The sequence below is a fragment of the Halichoerus grypus genome, chromosome 5 (assembly GCF_964656455.1).
Source record: "Halichoerus grypus chromosome 5, mHalGry1.hap1.1, whole genome shotgun sequence".
NCBI lineage: Eukaryota > Metazoa > Chordata > Mammalia > Carnivora > Phocidae > Halichoerus > Halichoerus grypus.
In genome coordinates, this window is record NC_135716.1 from 155,224,717 (window position 1) to 155,241,640 (window position 16,924).

At 37.9% G+C, this 16,924-nt stretch overlaps 1 protein-coding gene across 5 annotated transcripts in view; it reads left to right on the forward strand.

Moving 5' to 3' along the window:
* FOXJ3 (forkhead box J3) overlaps positions 1 to 16,924 on the forward strand; it is a 145,364-nt gene that overhangs the window by 26,807 nt on the left and 101,633 nt on the right. For all 5 annotated transcript variants that reach the window (XM_078073293.1, XM_078073295.1, XM_078073292.1 and 2 more), the window contains exon 3: positions 16,374 to 16,698. In XM_078073293.1, the coding sequence (XP_077929419.1) occupies positions 16,374 to 16,698 (325 nt within the window). The remainder of the gene's footprint in view (positions 1 to 16,373; positions 16,699 to 16,924) is intronic.

Consider the following 16,924-nt stretch of genomic DNA (forward strand, 5'->3'; position numbering starts at 1 on the left):
GACCCTAATATGCCCGAGCCAAAATCAAGCTGGTCTTTTAATCGACTGAGCTACCCAGGTGACCCTGTTATGCTTCTTCCTTAAAGATGCCTTTTATTATTGATCCAGTCTGTCTGTTTAGGATATACTAGGAAACACGTAGGGATATTTTAGCACTAGACAAGCTCATGCGTTAGTGTCCCAGATGAATTTCCTGTCCATCTGTTTCCTCATTTCTCTTCTCTTGATATTGATGACCCTGCTATTTAGAATGACCAGAGAAGGGTGGATTTATTTTAAGACCTCTTGCTGCCTTGTTTCTAGTAACAGGCTTGGTATTGTTAAGGCAGCTGTGGTATGTAGTCTTAGAATTAGGTAGATACAGTTTTAAATCTCTGCCACATATTACCCATATGATCTTGGACAGTTACTTCACTTTTCCCAATTTTGCTGTAGTAAGGTTGTTAATGCTTACCTCACTGGTCTGTTAGGATTCATGGTATTAAATATATACATAAGTCACCTGGCATATCTTTTCCTCTTTTCTCTTTTTCATTAGTAGAAAGCAAAAGGGATCATCATTTTTAGAGTAAAAAAGGACAGATTTGTATCCTTTGCTGTCGGCTCAAGAACATGGGGATTTGTTTTCTCACTTCTGTTTCCCCTTCACTCTAAATTCTTGGATTCTAGAGTATCTACCAGTAGTGTTCAGGTTTGCAACTGGCCTTCAGGCTAAGGATGTTGCTGACATTGAATATTACTTTTTTTTTTTTTTTTAAAGATTTTATTTATTTATTTGACAGAGACAGACACAGCAAGAGAGGGAACACAAGCAGAGGGAGTGGGAGAGGGAGAAGCAGGCTTCCCGCGGAGCAGGGTGCCCGATGCGGGGCTCAATCCCAGGACCCTGGGATCATGACCTGAGCCGAAGGCAGACGCTTAACGACTGAGCCACCCAGGCGCCCCTGAATATTACATGTTTATTATATTCATAATTTTATGCTATTAGGTCTCTCCCACACAGTGGCAAAAATAGCTTTTGCATTATCATGCCATAGTTCATTGTTACCATATTTATCAAGCTTTTGTGGGGAACTGATAGAATCAATTTGCATGTTTAGGTGTGGCATATTCCAATTAAAGAGTAATGAGAAGCCCTCTTAATTTTGACAATTACAGAAACTTTTCTAAACATATTTTGAACTTTTCTGGCTTACCTTTTTTTTTTTTTTTTTAAGATTTTATTTATTTATTTGACAGAGAGAGAGCACAAGCAGAGGGAGAGGGAGAAGCTGGTTCCCCGCTGAGCAGGGAGCCTGATGTGGGGCTCGATCCCGAGACCCCGGGATCATGACCTGAGCTGAAGGCAGATGCTTAACCAACTGAGCCACCCAGGTGCCCCTCTGGCTTATCTTGTAAAGCTTTACTGTCTGATATAGTAGCCACTAGCCTCATGTGGCTATTTAAATTAATTAAAAATAAAAATAAGGGGCGCCACACGTGGCTAATGGCTAGCATACTGGATAGCACACATACATTTCCATTGTTGCAGAAAGTTCTGTTGGACAGTGCTGGCTTAGAGCATCCTAAATGTAATTTAATCTTTGATCTAAGATGACCGAATGCCCTAGGGCTTCCATTTCTGAGTATTAGATATTGAAGAGTATCGTTGACTAGTCATTGACTTAAGGACATATTATTAAAAGTTACTTTTGTGACTAAATACTGACTTTGATATATCTAGGCTTTTATGGTGTTCTCACTACTAGACCAGGCATTATTTAAGCATTTTAAAATATATTAATTAAATCCCTCTAAAGCTCTATAAGTTTGGTACCTCATTTCATGAATGAGGAAATAGAGATACAAAAGTTAAGCTTAGCTGAAGGACATGCAGTGAATAAAGGGACAGAGCTGGAATTCATATGTAGGCCTTGCTCCAGTGCCCATGCTCTTAATCACAAAGTTCTGCCTCTTGGCTGTCAGTATTCATCATAATTTGAGGTGTTTTTTTAAAATGAGGGATGTCAAAAATATTCCACTTAATTGAGGATACCATAAAAATAATTAGAAAAGGAAAATATCAATGCAGGAAACAGGAAAAAAAGTGATAGAAAACTAGTGATAAAATTGAAAAAAAATCTTATGAAAGTTTTTTTTTCATGGGGAGATGGTGGAGAAATTTGAGTTGTCATGAATTCATATATGTGGGGGAAATAATATCAGAGGTAATAGGGAATAAAAAGCATTACTGGGTATATTGGTAAAGTAAAAGAGGAGTTAAATATAAAATCTGTACCTTTCAACAGTGTTTAAGGTATAAAATAATACTGAAAAATAAAGTGTTATGATTTGACTTAGTAAACTTATTTTAGTCAAGCTTTGCTTGGCTGCAAGTAAAGGAAACCAGCACTGGATATATCAAACAAAACAGAAAGGGATTTTATTTGTGGAGAATACTGGGGTATTTCACAGAACCGAGGGATAGCTGGATCTCTTGAGGGGATAGAACTCAGGTTCTTAGGAACCTAGGCAGTATACTTTCTTCTTTGTTGCTTTTCTCTGATTGTAATTTATTTCTTCATTTCTACAAACCAGCTTTCTTTACCTTTCTGGCATATGGGCATCCTGTACCTCTCAAGTTCATAGTTTCTTTATTCAGGAGACCAAACCAAACCATTTCAGTCCTAATTCTGAATTCCTAAGGAAGAAAATTCAGGTGAACAACTTAGGTCAGGTGTCAGCCCCGGTTCTCATCCTTTAATTTGTTGTAGTACTCATATAGCTATGGTATAGGTAAGACTTTCAGGGCCCTGGGGATGGAGACAACTCAATGATAGGGCACGGTGAGCTAGGCAAAATACTACAGGAAGTGTCTGATACAAAGCAGCATGTATCCAGTGTTGGGTGAAAAGAGTTAGGATTTCAAGAGAGAATGTTTTTTAGGATTCAGACCTTTTCCTTATAGTCATATGGGTAGTGAATGGGAGACTTGATTCTCACCTTCCTTTTGGAGTTGTAGATTTGGAATTGGACTAAGAGTTCCAGTTTTGTGTAGTTTGACAGATACATATTGAATACGTACTCATTATGTGCTTACTAGCATTCAGGATTCTCCTAGAAACAACAAAAGAAAAGGACAACAGAAAAATTATTTTGCCCCATACTGATGCTTACTTGAGAGCCTGAAGGATAGGTGCTTACGGACAGGTCCCTGTTGAAGGTTATGGTGCTGAATGGAGATTTTTTTTTTTTTTTAAGATTTTATTTATTCATTTGAGACACAGAGATAGAGAGCATGAGCAGTGGGAGAGGCGGAGGGAGAGGAAGAAGCAGACTCCCCGCTGAGTCAGGAGCCTGATGTGGGGCTCGATCCCAGGACCCTGGGATCATGACCTGAGCCGAAGGCAGATACTTAACCATCTGAGCCACCCAGGCGCCCCTGAATGGAGATTTTAAGCATAGGAACCGCTTTCTTCAAAGTTAACACTCTTTCTACAGTCCCCCTATGTATATTTGGAACTTGGAAAGTGATGTATTAGCTATGTAAAAAAGCACAATTGGAAGTTATGGAAAGATGAGACTATTTGAATAGGTAGAGTCTGAGAAAAAAGATGGTGCTTCTTTATTACAGATAGGCCTATAGATAATTAAAAAAATAAAACCCCAAGAAGCCCATGCAATGTAATCAGAGGATCACTGGATGGGAAGCTGTATAAAATGGGGATAATCATCCATGCTTTACCTTACAGCACAAATGTAGTTATTTTTGTTATTGATATCAAGATAAAACCTATGGAGTTTAAACTAAATTCATAAAGGAAGATACTACTGGTTTTCAAATTGATTTAAACATTTTAATGGGTATATAGTGGTATCTCATTGTGATTTTAATTTGTCTTTTCCTGTTGACTAATGATGTACATCTTTTCATGTGCTTATTGACTACTTGTATGTCTTTATTCAAATCTTGCACATTTTAAAACTGGTTAGTGTCATCTTATTGCATTGTTAGAGTTCTTTAAATATTCTGGATGCAAGTTTTTTGTTAGAGCAAAAAAGTTTTAAATTTTTTCCTTCCAATTTCTTTTTTCTTTTATGTTTTTTTCTTTTTGTGTCTTAGCTGAGAAATCCTAACTACTACAGATTGCACACACACACACACACATATATATAAAACAGCTTTAAAAAACACCTTTATTGAGATGTAATTGATATAGTATGATTTGATAAGCCCCCCCCATAAAATTACAATCACAATATATCCGTCATTCTCAAAAGTTTCCTGGTGTTGCTGTGTGCCCTCTTGTCACTTTCTGCAAGATAGCAGTTGATCTGCTTTTCTGTCCCTAAATGTATGTTTGCATTTTCTCAAGTTGTATAGAACTGGAACTGTATAGTATTATCCTTTTATTTGTCTGGCTTCTTTCATTTAGCATAATTACCTTGAGATTCACCGGTGTCACTACATGCATCAATAGTTCATACCTTTGGGCGCCTGGGTGGCTCAGTTGGTTAAGCGACTGCCTTCGGCTCAGGTCATGATCCTGGAGTCCTGGGATCGAGTCCCGCATCGGGCTCCCTGCTCAGCGGGGAGTCTGCTTCTCCCTCTGACCCTCCCCCCTCTCATGCTCTCTCTATCTCATTCTCTCTCTCAAATAAATAAATAAAATCTTTAAAAAAAAAAATAGTTCATACCTTTTTGGTTCATCGGTTATATGTGCAACAACATTTACCTGTTGGTGCATATTTGGATTGTTCTCCAGTTTTAGCTATTACAAGTAAAAATGCTATTTTAAATATAGCATAGGAAATATAGTCAGTAATATTGTAGTAATGTTATTACCGGTGACTGTACTTACTGTGGTGAACATTTATATGTATGTCTTTGTGTGGACATACGATATATTTTGGGTGAGTACTTGGGAATGAAATAATTGGATCATATGGTAGGTTAAGGTTTAACTTCTTAAACTGTCAAACTGTTTTTGAAAGTGATGTACCATTTTACATTCCCATTAGCAGTGTGTGAGAGTTCTAGTTGCTCCATATTTTTGGCAACACTGGGTACAGTTCTAATAGGTATGTAGTGATACCCCAGTATAATTTTAATTTGTGATTTTTTAATGACTAATGATCTTGAGCATCTTTTCATGTGCTTCTTTACCATTACATATCTTCTTGTTGAGGTATCTGTTCAGATCTTTTGCCCATTTAAAAAAATTGGGTGTTTTTTATTATTAAGTTTTGAGAATACAAAGGACTTGAGATACAAATCCTTAAGATACATGCTTTGCATTTTCTTCCGGTCTGTGGCTTGTCTTTTCATTTTCCTAGTGGTGTCTTTTGAAGAACAGAAGCTTTTAATTTTGATAAAGTCCAACTTAACCAATTGTTTTCTTCTATGAATTGTGATTTTTTTTTTCATGTCCTATCTGGGAAATATTTGCTTAATTAAATGTTAAAAAGATTTTCTCTCATGATTTTTTCTAGATGTCTTATAGTTTTAACTTTTACTTTCTGTAACTCACTTTGCAGGTTTTTGTGTATGATGTGACATAAGGGACATTGTTTATGTTTTTCTCATACAGATAACCAGTTATTTCAGCATTATTTTTTGAAAAGTCTTTCCTAACTTGTCTTGGCACCTTTATCAAGAATCAGTTGACCAGTAAAATAAGTGAAAGGGATTAAGAGGTATAGAATTCCAGTTATAAAATAAATTAAGTCATGGAGATGAAAAGTATAGCATAGGAAATATAGTCAGTAATATTGTAGTAACGTTATTACTGGTGACTGTACTTACTGTATTGAGCATTGAGTAACATAGAATTGTGGAATCAATATGTTGTACACCTGAAACTAATATAACATTGTATGTCAACTATACTTCAATAATAATAATAATAGATCAATTGGCCATATATGGGTGGGTCCATTTTTGGACCCTGTTCTGTTGATTTATATGTCTGTCCTTTTACTAAAACCACTTGTCTTGGTTATTGTAGTTTTACAGTAAGTCTTGAAATCTGGTAGTCATAAGTACTCTGTTCTCTTCAAGTTGAGAAGAGAACCTGATAATCAAGTATCTGCTTAGTGGTGGGTTGAAAGTTGAGGTAAAGAAAAATTCATATTTACAAATTGCCAAGTAAATTTTTATTTTTTTAATTTTTTTAAATTTTTTTTTAAAAGATTTTTATTTATTTATTTGACAGAGAGAGACACAGCGAGAGAGGGAACACAAGCAGGGGGAGTGGGAGAGGGAGAAGCAGGCTTCCCGCCGAGCAGGGAGCCCGATGCGGGGCTCGATCCCAGGACCCTGGGATCATGACCTGAGCCGAAGGCAGACGCTTAACGACTGAGCCACCCAGGCGCCCCTCCCTTGGAGATCTTAAAGAATATTGTTAGTCTCGGGGCGCCTGGGTGGCTCAGTTGGTTAAGTGGCTGCCTTCGGCTCAGGTCATGATCCTGGAGTCCCAGGATTGAGTCCCACGTCAGGCTCCCTGCTCAGCAGGGAGTCTGCTTCTCCCTCTGACCCTCCCCCCTCTCATGTGCTCTCTCTCTCTCTCATTTTCTCTCTTTCAAATAAATAAATAAAATCTTAAAAAAAAAAAAAAAAGAATATTGTTAGTCTCCAAAATAGGTAATACCAGGACTTTAAGAAATGACCGAATGAGGTTCTTTTTCATCTCTGATTTTATGATAAATAGCTCTGAAATCACAATAGTTTTACAAATGACAGTTGTCTCCCTAAATCTCCCGGATTTTTGCATTAGCTGTGTTGTGAATATTCTTGGAATTTTAAGGGGGAAGAGAAGTTGTGAAAGTCAAGAGGTTTGAAGAGTGACCTACTATTTGTTTATTGGATTCCTTCTCCTAAATTATGATTCCTCCACCTGTATTTTCAATTCAAACCAGTGAGGATTTTTCAGCTTATTTTTTAAAAAGGTCATTGCTTATAGGAAGTATCTTCGTGGAGATTAGTTTGATGCTGTCCATTTTTCTCCTAAATGGAGCAGAAATCAACTGTTTTGAAAAGCTGGGAGTTTTTACTGGAAGAGAAGAGCAAGTAATTTTGGAGTTTATAATACCAACATTGGGGGCCAATATTAGAGGCTTAGGGCATGTGAGATGGGAGAACCAAAGTATAGAAAGTAGTTAGAAGTATGCCAGATATAAACCATATTGAAATTTTGTCAGGATTAAGCTGGTCTTGCACCAGGAAAATGGAAAAGCTTATTTCTTTTTTTTCCATGTTACTCCTTTGTCTCTCTGCTGCAAGATATCTGACTGGGGCTTTTATACTCAAGAACTGTTGACTTGGAATTCCTTTATGGAATAATAGGATTTTGTGGGCTGCTTCAGGAATCATCATATCATCTTATTTCTATGGGGAAAAGTATGTTCTCAATTCTCATATATAGTCTACAAACAAAATTTTAAAACCTAATACTTTCTGGGTTACTTTAGAGTAAATATGAGGGGCTCATTTCCATTGAGGCTGCTAAATGATTATTGTATCATTTAGGACATGTAAGTCTAAAACCACTGAGTAAGAGTGACAACCATTTAAAATTTGGAAAATTCTGGGGTGCCTGGCTGGCTCATTTGGTAGAGTGTGCAACTCTTGATCTTGGTTGAGTTTGAGCCACACATTGGGTGTAGAGATTACTTAAAATCTTTTTTAAAAATGAAATAAAATTTAGAAAGTTCTGAAGAGTATGCATTTGGTAATAAAATTATTGACTGTGTGTTAGAAACTATTCTTAGTGCTTTGTATGCATTAACTCATTTAATCCTCACAGCAATCCTTTGGGTTGGGTACTGTCTTTATCTTCATTTTACAAACGAGGGAACTGAGACATAATTTACTTGTGTAAGGTCACATAGCTTAAAGTGGAAGAGTTTGGATTCTAATCCAGGCAGACTTGCTCAGCAGCCTGGTGTTCTTAATTACTAAATCATACCTTTTCCAATGTAGGACGCTGTTAATTTTGCTGAAATTGAACTAAGAGTAGAAACTTTGATTTTGCTGGTATATGAAAACTAAAGTAACACCAGCTGCTTTTGCTTGGAAATAGCTTAAATTATTACCTCATTTAAAAGTTAAAATTTTATGTCCTATGCTTATAAAATATAGAGTCAATCTGTAGTAGATTATTTTCTTTTTTAGGTTTCCACCACGATTTGCCCCATGGGTACAAAAATATTCACATGTACTCTTTCTCCTATGTATTGAACTTACTTGCTCTTTTCTCAAGAGAGACAACCCAGAGTTTCATCCAGTTATTATAATTAGCTGGAAATCTAAGCTCTTTAGGTACAGTCTCTTTCATCAGATCCTGGTGTGGCTTCTTGTGGATCAAAGATCTATAAACCAGATGAGTTATTTACATTCTACCTAATATGTAGTGGTGGAGAATGATTAGGATAACAGCAATAAAAGGTATTATTCAGAAAAGGGGATAATGGGAAACACTCAGTAGTCATTAGTGCATCATAAAATCTTACTGGGTAGAAGTGACAGTGACTCCTTGACAGTGTAGTAAGTTCCTTGATTTTGCTCTTTGGTAGGGCCTCCATTGTCTCCTATGCCTTCTGAAAGATCCTACCTTGTCCATTATCTTCCATGACCACATCTGAGATGGATATTAGTGAAGATGCCCTTTCTGGGAAATGTACAGCTTTTATAGCTCACTTCTTGTTGATGAGCTTGGGTATTATTTTGGAAACTTAAGAGGCTTTTGCAGTCTGGTCTCTTTGTCTCCCCCGACCTCCCATACAATTATCTTAAAATACTTAGTTTCTAGACTTTTTGCTGCTTTGATCCGTAACGCCTGCCCAGACAGAATTTTTCAATGTGAAGACTGTGCCCTTTGTGCTCCGTTTACCGCAGGAATTTCCAGTCTTGTTTTGGTGCCATGGAACCCCTTCAACAGTCTAGTGAAACCTGTGGATCCATCTCAGAATGTCTCAAAATTCACAAAATAAAGTACTTGGGATTATAAAGGAAACCAATTATATTGAAATATGGTTAGCAAAATACTAACTTTGAAACATAGTAATGTGTGCTTTTAACATATTAAATGAAAGATCTAGTGGCAAGTCTAATATACTAGCATAATTTTTAAGTAGTTAAGTTTTTTTTTTTTAATTTTTATTTTTTTAAAAGATTTTATTTATTTGACAGAGACACAGCGAGAGAGGGAACACAAGCAGGGGCAGAGGCAGAGGGAGAGGGAGAACAGGCTTCCCTCCAAGCAGGGAGCCCGATGCGGGGCTCGATCCCAGGACCCTGGGATCATGACCTGAGCCGAAGGCAGACGCTTAATGACTGAGCCACCCAGGCGCCCCTAAGTAGTTAAGTTTAAATTAAAAGTTGAGATTCTGCAACATTTGCACGTGAGAATACATTTGTGATTTTTATTGGTGGCAAAGTCACAAGTACTGTTAATGCTACTATGATTTGTTGTCTAATTTCATAATTAAAGGAAATGCTAAATTTCAGTTACAAGTTAGTGGAAATGAAGAGTCTTTTTTTCCCCATCCAAGTTCATTGACATCTTCTCGCTTCTGAGGGAAAGATGGTTCTGATGAGGCCATTTGAAACAATGGTGGAAATCATGGGTGGAAAGACAACACCCTTATGACATTGCTTTTGTGTGGCAAGATACCAGTCTTCTCTACTGCCAAGGCTGCAGTTTTGCAGCTACCATTCAATTATTTCAGTTTGCTACTTCAGAAGCAGTTGGTGTTTTTTCAGCTATGCAAGGCTTTAAATTATAGGACTGTTAGCTTAAATTGCAGGCCATAGGCAGGGAGTTACCTCCCTTAGCAAATCTGCATTTTTTTCCCTCTCTGCTTGCAACTCTAATCGAAGTTTATTTCTCTCTCAGGATTTTGTTTTAAGTGACAAGAAGAAGCCAACGCATGCCAACATTCTAAATTTTTTCTATATTTCTCTCCTTGCCATAGCCTTAGTTGGCATATGGTTTGTTCTCTAACTTCTGTAGATGGCCAAATTTGACCAAATCTTTTGTCACTCTTTAAGAAGGTCACCAGTTTTCCAACCTGCAATATCAGAGTTAATGTTTGCCTCATCAACTCCTCCTTTAAGAGTGTCTTATTTTAGGTTCTCTTACTTGTATCCCCCACTTCCTTATTCCAAATTTCATGTTTGTTAAGAATTGCATTCATCCACTGGTGATATCTTTTTACGGTAAACACATAAGTCTGGAAGGTAGGCAGTTCAGGGCTCAGATGGCAGCTTCACAGTTTGACAAAGAACTCAGGGATCCAGATTCCTTCTCTTTGCTCCTATATCCTCAGTGTATGGCACTTCCAAAGATCACCTTATGATCAAAGATGACACTGGAGCAGTAGCTATTGTGTCTTCAGAGAGCAGGAATGGCAGGAGGCACAATGCCATCCAGAATGAAATTGAGATTGTATTCCTCAGGAAGAAGATAAAAACAGATGTTAGGTGGCACTGAATGGTTTCTGCCATAGACCTTACTTCTGGTTGCCTTGGGTGGTAAGATTCTGTAACAGGAGTTATATATTTAAAAAAGTGTATCTATAGGGGCGCTTGGGTGGCTCAGTTGGTTAAGCGTCCAACTCTTTGTTTTGGCTCAGGTCATGTGAGATGGAGCCCCGCATCGGTCTCACACTGGGCAGTCTTGCATTGGGCGTGGAGCCTGCCTAAGATTCTTCTCTCTCCCTGCTCTTTCCCCCTCCCTCTCAAAAAAAAAATGTGTGTGTGTGTATTCCTTGAGATGCATATGATCAGAATTACTGCTGTGGTAATTATAAGGATTTCTTTTTGAGTTTTTAGTTGCTCAGTTTTTCTTATGAGTCTTATGATGACTCTTGTGATTTTTCTTAAGTCTTTTAAGATGAAATGCCAAGTGCCAGGAATAGAGTGAGAGGATTCAGGAATATCTAGGTCACGACATCATTGTCCTCATTATTCTTATTTTCCTTGATGTCTTCTTCTTACCTTTATTTAGGAAGCCAGCAGTATCTCTACCCATTTCCCCCCTTTCTGATAACACTGTTGAAAACTTGAAGACTTTCTGAGTAATCCTTAGTTACTTGTTGGGAATTAGGGAGGTTGCAGAGGGAGGCCAAGCAATATGTTAAAGTACCTAGAAAGCTTATTTGGGATCCTATTAGTGGCACTGTTTCATAAAGTGGGATTAGAACCCCCACCCCTCTCATGGCTTAATGTTGAGTTTTTATATCTTGATACTGTTTACATTTTCATGAGATTCGTCATGAAACTTTTTTGAGCAATAAATATCATCATAGATTTAAGACATGAGTTTTCCATGCCCTGCTTTCTCCCATAAGTAACATTATCTTTTTATCTTTGCTTCTATCTTCCCATTTTTCTCTGCTATTCCAGAACTGTCTCTGTTCCTGTTTAGTGCTACTTGTCAGTCTGAGTCATACTTTTTTCCAATTCATAAAGGACTTCAATCCTGTGATTATCCTTACCTCATGCTATTGAGTCCTTTTTTCTTTTGCCTCTTCCTTTTAGCTTGTCAGTGTGTATGGTTTCGCTTGTTTGGGAAGGATCACACCCACACCTTCATTGGCTAGTAACTGTTCAATCATTTAACCATTATTTCTTGACCCTTCACTTATTATATTCTTAAGGATTGGAGAGAGAGAAAAGAATAAGAAAGTTTCTTCTTCCAAAGAGCTCATGGTCTCTGGGGAGATAGATATAGTTATAATCTTGTATAAGTCCTGGGATAGAGAGGTGTTGACATATTACTATGGGAGTAGGATCTAGTTCACTTTAGGAGATGGAAGATAAGAGTGGATTGACGAGGCTTTCTGGAGGGGGAAGTGTTTGGTTTGAGTCTTGAAAAAAAGTAGAAGCCAGCTAGGCAGTGTTAGATGGGAAAGACATTCCAGAAAGGAATGTTTTTAATCCAAATACTATGTTATTTTTCAGATAACATGTACCTGGTGTGGTGTTAGGTAGCATCTGAAGTATTAGTTGTATGGTCACTGTTCTCACTGGGGAGGTGGGCGAAGAGGGTAGTAAGCTTAGGCGTATGATGCAATTATACATATGAAACAGCATGGTAAATGCCAAATTGAGGTTATAATTGCTCCAGGAATTTAGAGAAGGATTAATAAAAGATTAATAAAAACTACAGTAGTTGAAAATGAGTTTAGATTTAGTATAATAGGAAAAAGGGAACCATTGAAAGTTTTCGGGCACAATGACATGAAAACAGTGCTGATAGATTTCTCTTGGGAGTGTATGCATGGACTCTGGAGGTGATTAGCAGAGAGGAGTGGTAAGAAATCAGACTCTAGGAGGCCAGCTAGGAAGCTTTTGGAATGAGGTGAGGTAATGAGGGCCTGACATTTCTTAACCAGATTTCCATAACTAGATTCCTCAGAGCCTCCCATGCTGTTCTTAAATTTACCACCATCTGTTCTCTTATACAAGCGGACTTCTGTCATCACCATTCCATTAAGAGGTTTCTTTCTAAAGTTACTGATGATCTGGTCATACCTAATGGTCATTTTTTGTGTTCTTTGTGCTTAATGGAGAACCGCTGTGGCAACCAGGTGACACACCAACAATGGAAGCACTTTTTACCTTACTACCAAGAATATATAAAATTTAGTAAATTGCAGACAGAAGCCCCACTTTTTCAGAGTTTAAATTTAAGATAGATATTTTATAGTTCAAATTTGATCTAGCAGAACTGATGAAGATAAGCACAGCAGTGGAGTGATTCTTACTCCTGGTATCTTTGATAACTAGGGACCAATTTTTTTCTAGCCTGTTGAGATCTTTACTTTCTTCAAATCTTAGCTGAAGTTCTTCCTTCTCTGCCTCTGAGGGCTGTAGTCCATGTTGTCCTCTCTGTTTTTGTACTGTTAGCAGCACCCAGAGCTCAGCCTTCCTTTCTTCAGTTCTTCTTTGTGTTTGACCTTGTTAATTGGACTACAGTTTCCTGGAGGACAGGAATTTTATCATACTTCGTGTGTGTGTGTGTGTACAAACTTTTACTCTAATAGCCCTGTACATGTGTAATTATAAATTCTTAACTGTTATAACATGTATTAAGTACTTATTATATGTTTACATTATATTTCTGAGGCTCTTATAGTCTCAATTAGTGACACTGGTGGAAGGAAACAGAAGTTAAAGATGGTTCTCAGTAGGGGCGTCTGCAGTATCAATTATATTCCAGTTTGGAACGTGCATTTATATTAACTTTGAAAATACATGCGACTGAGTCCTTTGGGAATTTGAACAAAATAAAGCTACCTAGTGGAGCCTTAATTGAGGCAAATAGAATGACAGTATGGTATAATAATTGCCAATGTTTATAGAATGAAATATGAATAATAATAGCAGCAACTACTATTAGCATAACTACCACCAGTAGCTAACATTTTTTGAATGCTTACTATTTGCCAGTCACTGTTCTCAGTACTTTTCATCAGTGAGGTAGGTACTATTATGCTCATTTTACAGATGAGGTATGGTAGAAAAACTACTGGATTAAGCATTGGGAGAACTGGGCTCTGGTTTTACTTCTACTGTTAACTACCTTTGTGAATTTGGGCAAGTCTTTAACTTCAGTAGACCTTAGTTTTTCATCTTTAAATTGAAGTGATTGGTTTCTGATCTCTAGCGTACTTTGCCCACTCATTTGACAACTTGTGATGTCTAAATTACATTGTTTTCTTTAATTTTTTTAAAAAAATATTTGAGAGAGAGAAAACATGAGTGGGGGGAAGGGCAGAGGTGGGGCGGGGGAGAGGGAGAGAAGCAGGTTCCCTGCCGAGCATGGAGCCCACGCAGGCTCAATCCCAGGACCTTGGGATCATAACCTGAGTCGAAGGCAGCTGCTTAACCGATTGAGCCACCCAGGCGCCCCTACATTGTTTTCTTTATTCCATAAGTTCCTGTAACTTATTTCATGCTAGCAACGAGCATTTCATGCAGTGCTGCGATTATAGAGCATAATAGTAAGGGTTTTATTGTTTTGTTTTTTGTCTTTGGTTTTTTGATCTCTGAAGGTACTGTATAGAGAACTTAAAGTTCAGATTTCAGAGGAATATATGCAGTAGAGATGGAGGGAATTTGAGAAAGTGAAAAAGGTAAAGCTGTGGATCAAAATATCTAAGAGCAAGATAATAGGACTCTACTGGCAGTGCAGGTAAAATCCTCATGGCTGTCTCTTGATTTATAATTGCTGTTGCTTAATCTGGTTTACTTTATACTGCATTAGTACCCTTGCCAGATAATCCTATAGTAATATTATTAACTAATACTTAACAGATGTTTTTTCTGTGTATATGCTACCACATTTAATTCTCAAAGTAATATTTTAATTTTTTAAAAATTTATCTGAGAGCGTACCAGAGCGAGCATGCTGGGGCTGGCGGGGGGGGGGGGGGCGGAGGGAGAAGCAGATTGCCTGCTGAGCAGAGAGCCTGATGCAGGGAGGGCTTCATCCCAAGACCCTGACTGAGATCATGACCTGAGCTGAAGTCAGATGCTTAGCTGCCTGAACCACCCAAGTGCCCACTCAAAGTAATATTTTAACTGTAGGAACTATTAGTTTCATCTTACAGATGAGAAAGCTGGAGCTTGTTTGTTTATTTAAAAGATTTTATTTATTTGTCAGAGAGCACGCGTGCGCGAGTGAGCAAAAGCAGTGGGGAGCAGCAGGCAGAGGGAGAGGGAGAAGCAGGCTCCCTGTTGAGCAAGGAGCCTGATGCAGGGCTTAATCCCAGGACCCTGAGCCGAACTCAGATGCTTAACAGACTGAGCCACCCAGGCATCCCTAGAGAAAGCTGGAGTTTAGATATATTTATTAACATTTTAATTTCCTGCAGCTGTAACTAGTAGAATTAGTACTTGAACTCTGATCTGCCTGACTTGAGAGCCTATGTTCTTTATCAGTTCTGTATTGCGTCCCAGAAGTTCCTATCCTAAGCACGTATTCCAGGCTGCTCTTTGCTTGCAGCCATTTGGGATGAGGGCCTATATTGGATTTTATTTGCCACAAATTTTTTCTTTTCACTGAGGTACTTCAGGTTTCTTGTTTTCTATTTTCTCGTTATTTTGGTATCACTTAGAAGTCTTTCATTCTTCTCTACCCTATTATTCCTGTTTCTTTGATCCCATGGTAGAAAGGTTTGTATCCTCAGCTGAAAGTTAGCAATTCCAGTGTGAAGTGTCAAGCTTTGTTTCTATATTTTTATCTTCGGTTCTTCAAGCAGCTTTTCCCTTCTCCAGAAAATGTGTTAATCTGGCAGATTTTATTTATTTTTTCTTTCTCTCGGTTGTAATGGTCTGAATTTTTCAGCCTTGGAGAGAAATATGTTACAGAATCCAGATCACTAGATGTTTGCATTAGCCTGCCCTGAGTTTTTAATGCTTCTTGCTGTCCATTTATATGATTTAATTTCATCTGTCCTACACTCCCAGATCTTTAGTTTTCTTAAGCTTGTTCCTTGACTTTTGTGGATTTTTTATTTTTATTTATTTATTTTTTTAAAGATTTTATTTATTTGACAGAGAGAGACACAGTGAGAGAGGGAACACAAGCAAGGGGAGTGGGAGAGGGAGAAGCAGGCTTCCCGCGGAGCAGGGAGCCTGATGCGGGGCTCGATCCCAGGGCCCTGGGATCATGACCTGAGGCGAAGGCAGACGCTTAATGACTGACCCACCCAGGCGCCCCTATTTTTTATTTTTTAACTGCCTGGGTGCTGCCTATCCTCCTCTTGTTCATCAGTGTCCTTGAGTTTGCATTCCTCTTTTCGGTCAGCTCCCCCAGCTAGCTTGTCTACTTACTATTCTTGTCTACCCTGCTTGCTTTTCCTACCTCCCACCTGCTCAGCTCTACCTTCTTTCCTCCTTGCAAATTCCTGTGCCTGTTTCTCTCCAACTTCTTTACTTTAGGTATTCTTTTGTTTGTATGACTCCCCTAAAATTTGTGTAAAAGAAATGCCAATCTTAAGGTTTTAAAGGGCCTGTGGTGTTGGTGAGTAAAGAGCTGGACTGCGGACTTATTTTTCATACTATGATCCTGTTGCCCTATTTAAAGTGACAGTCTTTTTTAGAAACATTGGCATTGGGATCACTTTGTGTGTATGTATTGTTCTGTATCTAAACATTTTAAAACCAAATTTGTTGTGTTTTGGAGAGGAAAAAATTAAGAAAAAAGATTGGAAATGTTGAGCCCTTAAATATTTGTTTTGGTCATTAACATACTCAATCTTTTTCCTCCAGATTTAACTCAGGCTTTCCCTCACTTTGGAACTCCTAGATTTGTGAATATTGGATATTTTGAGAAGCAGGGGTTCTTTCCTTGATACTGACTAAGGAGTCTATTTACCTTCAGGATGACATCTGAACTGGAGAGCAGCCTAACATCTATGGACTGGTTACCACAGCTCACCATGAGAGCAGCTATCCAAAAATCTGATGCTACACAAAATGCACATGGAACAGGAATTTCCAAGAAGAATGCGCTCCTTGACCCAAATACAACACTGGACCAGGAAGAAGTCCAACAGCACAAAGATGGGAAACCTCCATACAGTTATGCCAGCCTCATTACATTTGCAATTAATAGCTCACCCAAAAAGAAAATGACTCTAAGTGAGATTTACCAGTGGATTTGTGATAACTTCCCATATTATAGAGAGGCTGGCAGTGGTTGGAAGGTAAGGATTTTATTTAAATTATTATTTTTATGCTATAAACAATAATAACACTAGCTTCTATTACAGATAAAGCTTTATGGGGGCTTCTGTGATTAAAAAGTGAAATTCTATTAGTCATTTTTAAGATGTCAGAAAAGGTAATTAAATGTTTTTTATTAAGTGATTAACTTTATTTTTGGTAGAATACCAATTTATTAAAGCTTTATTATGTTACATGACTGATAGA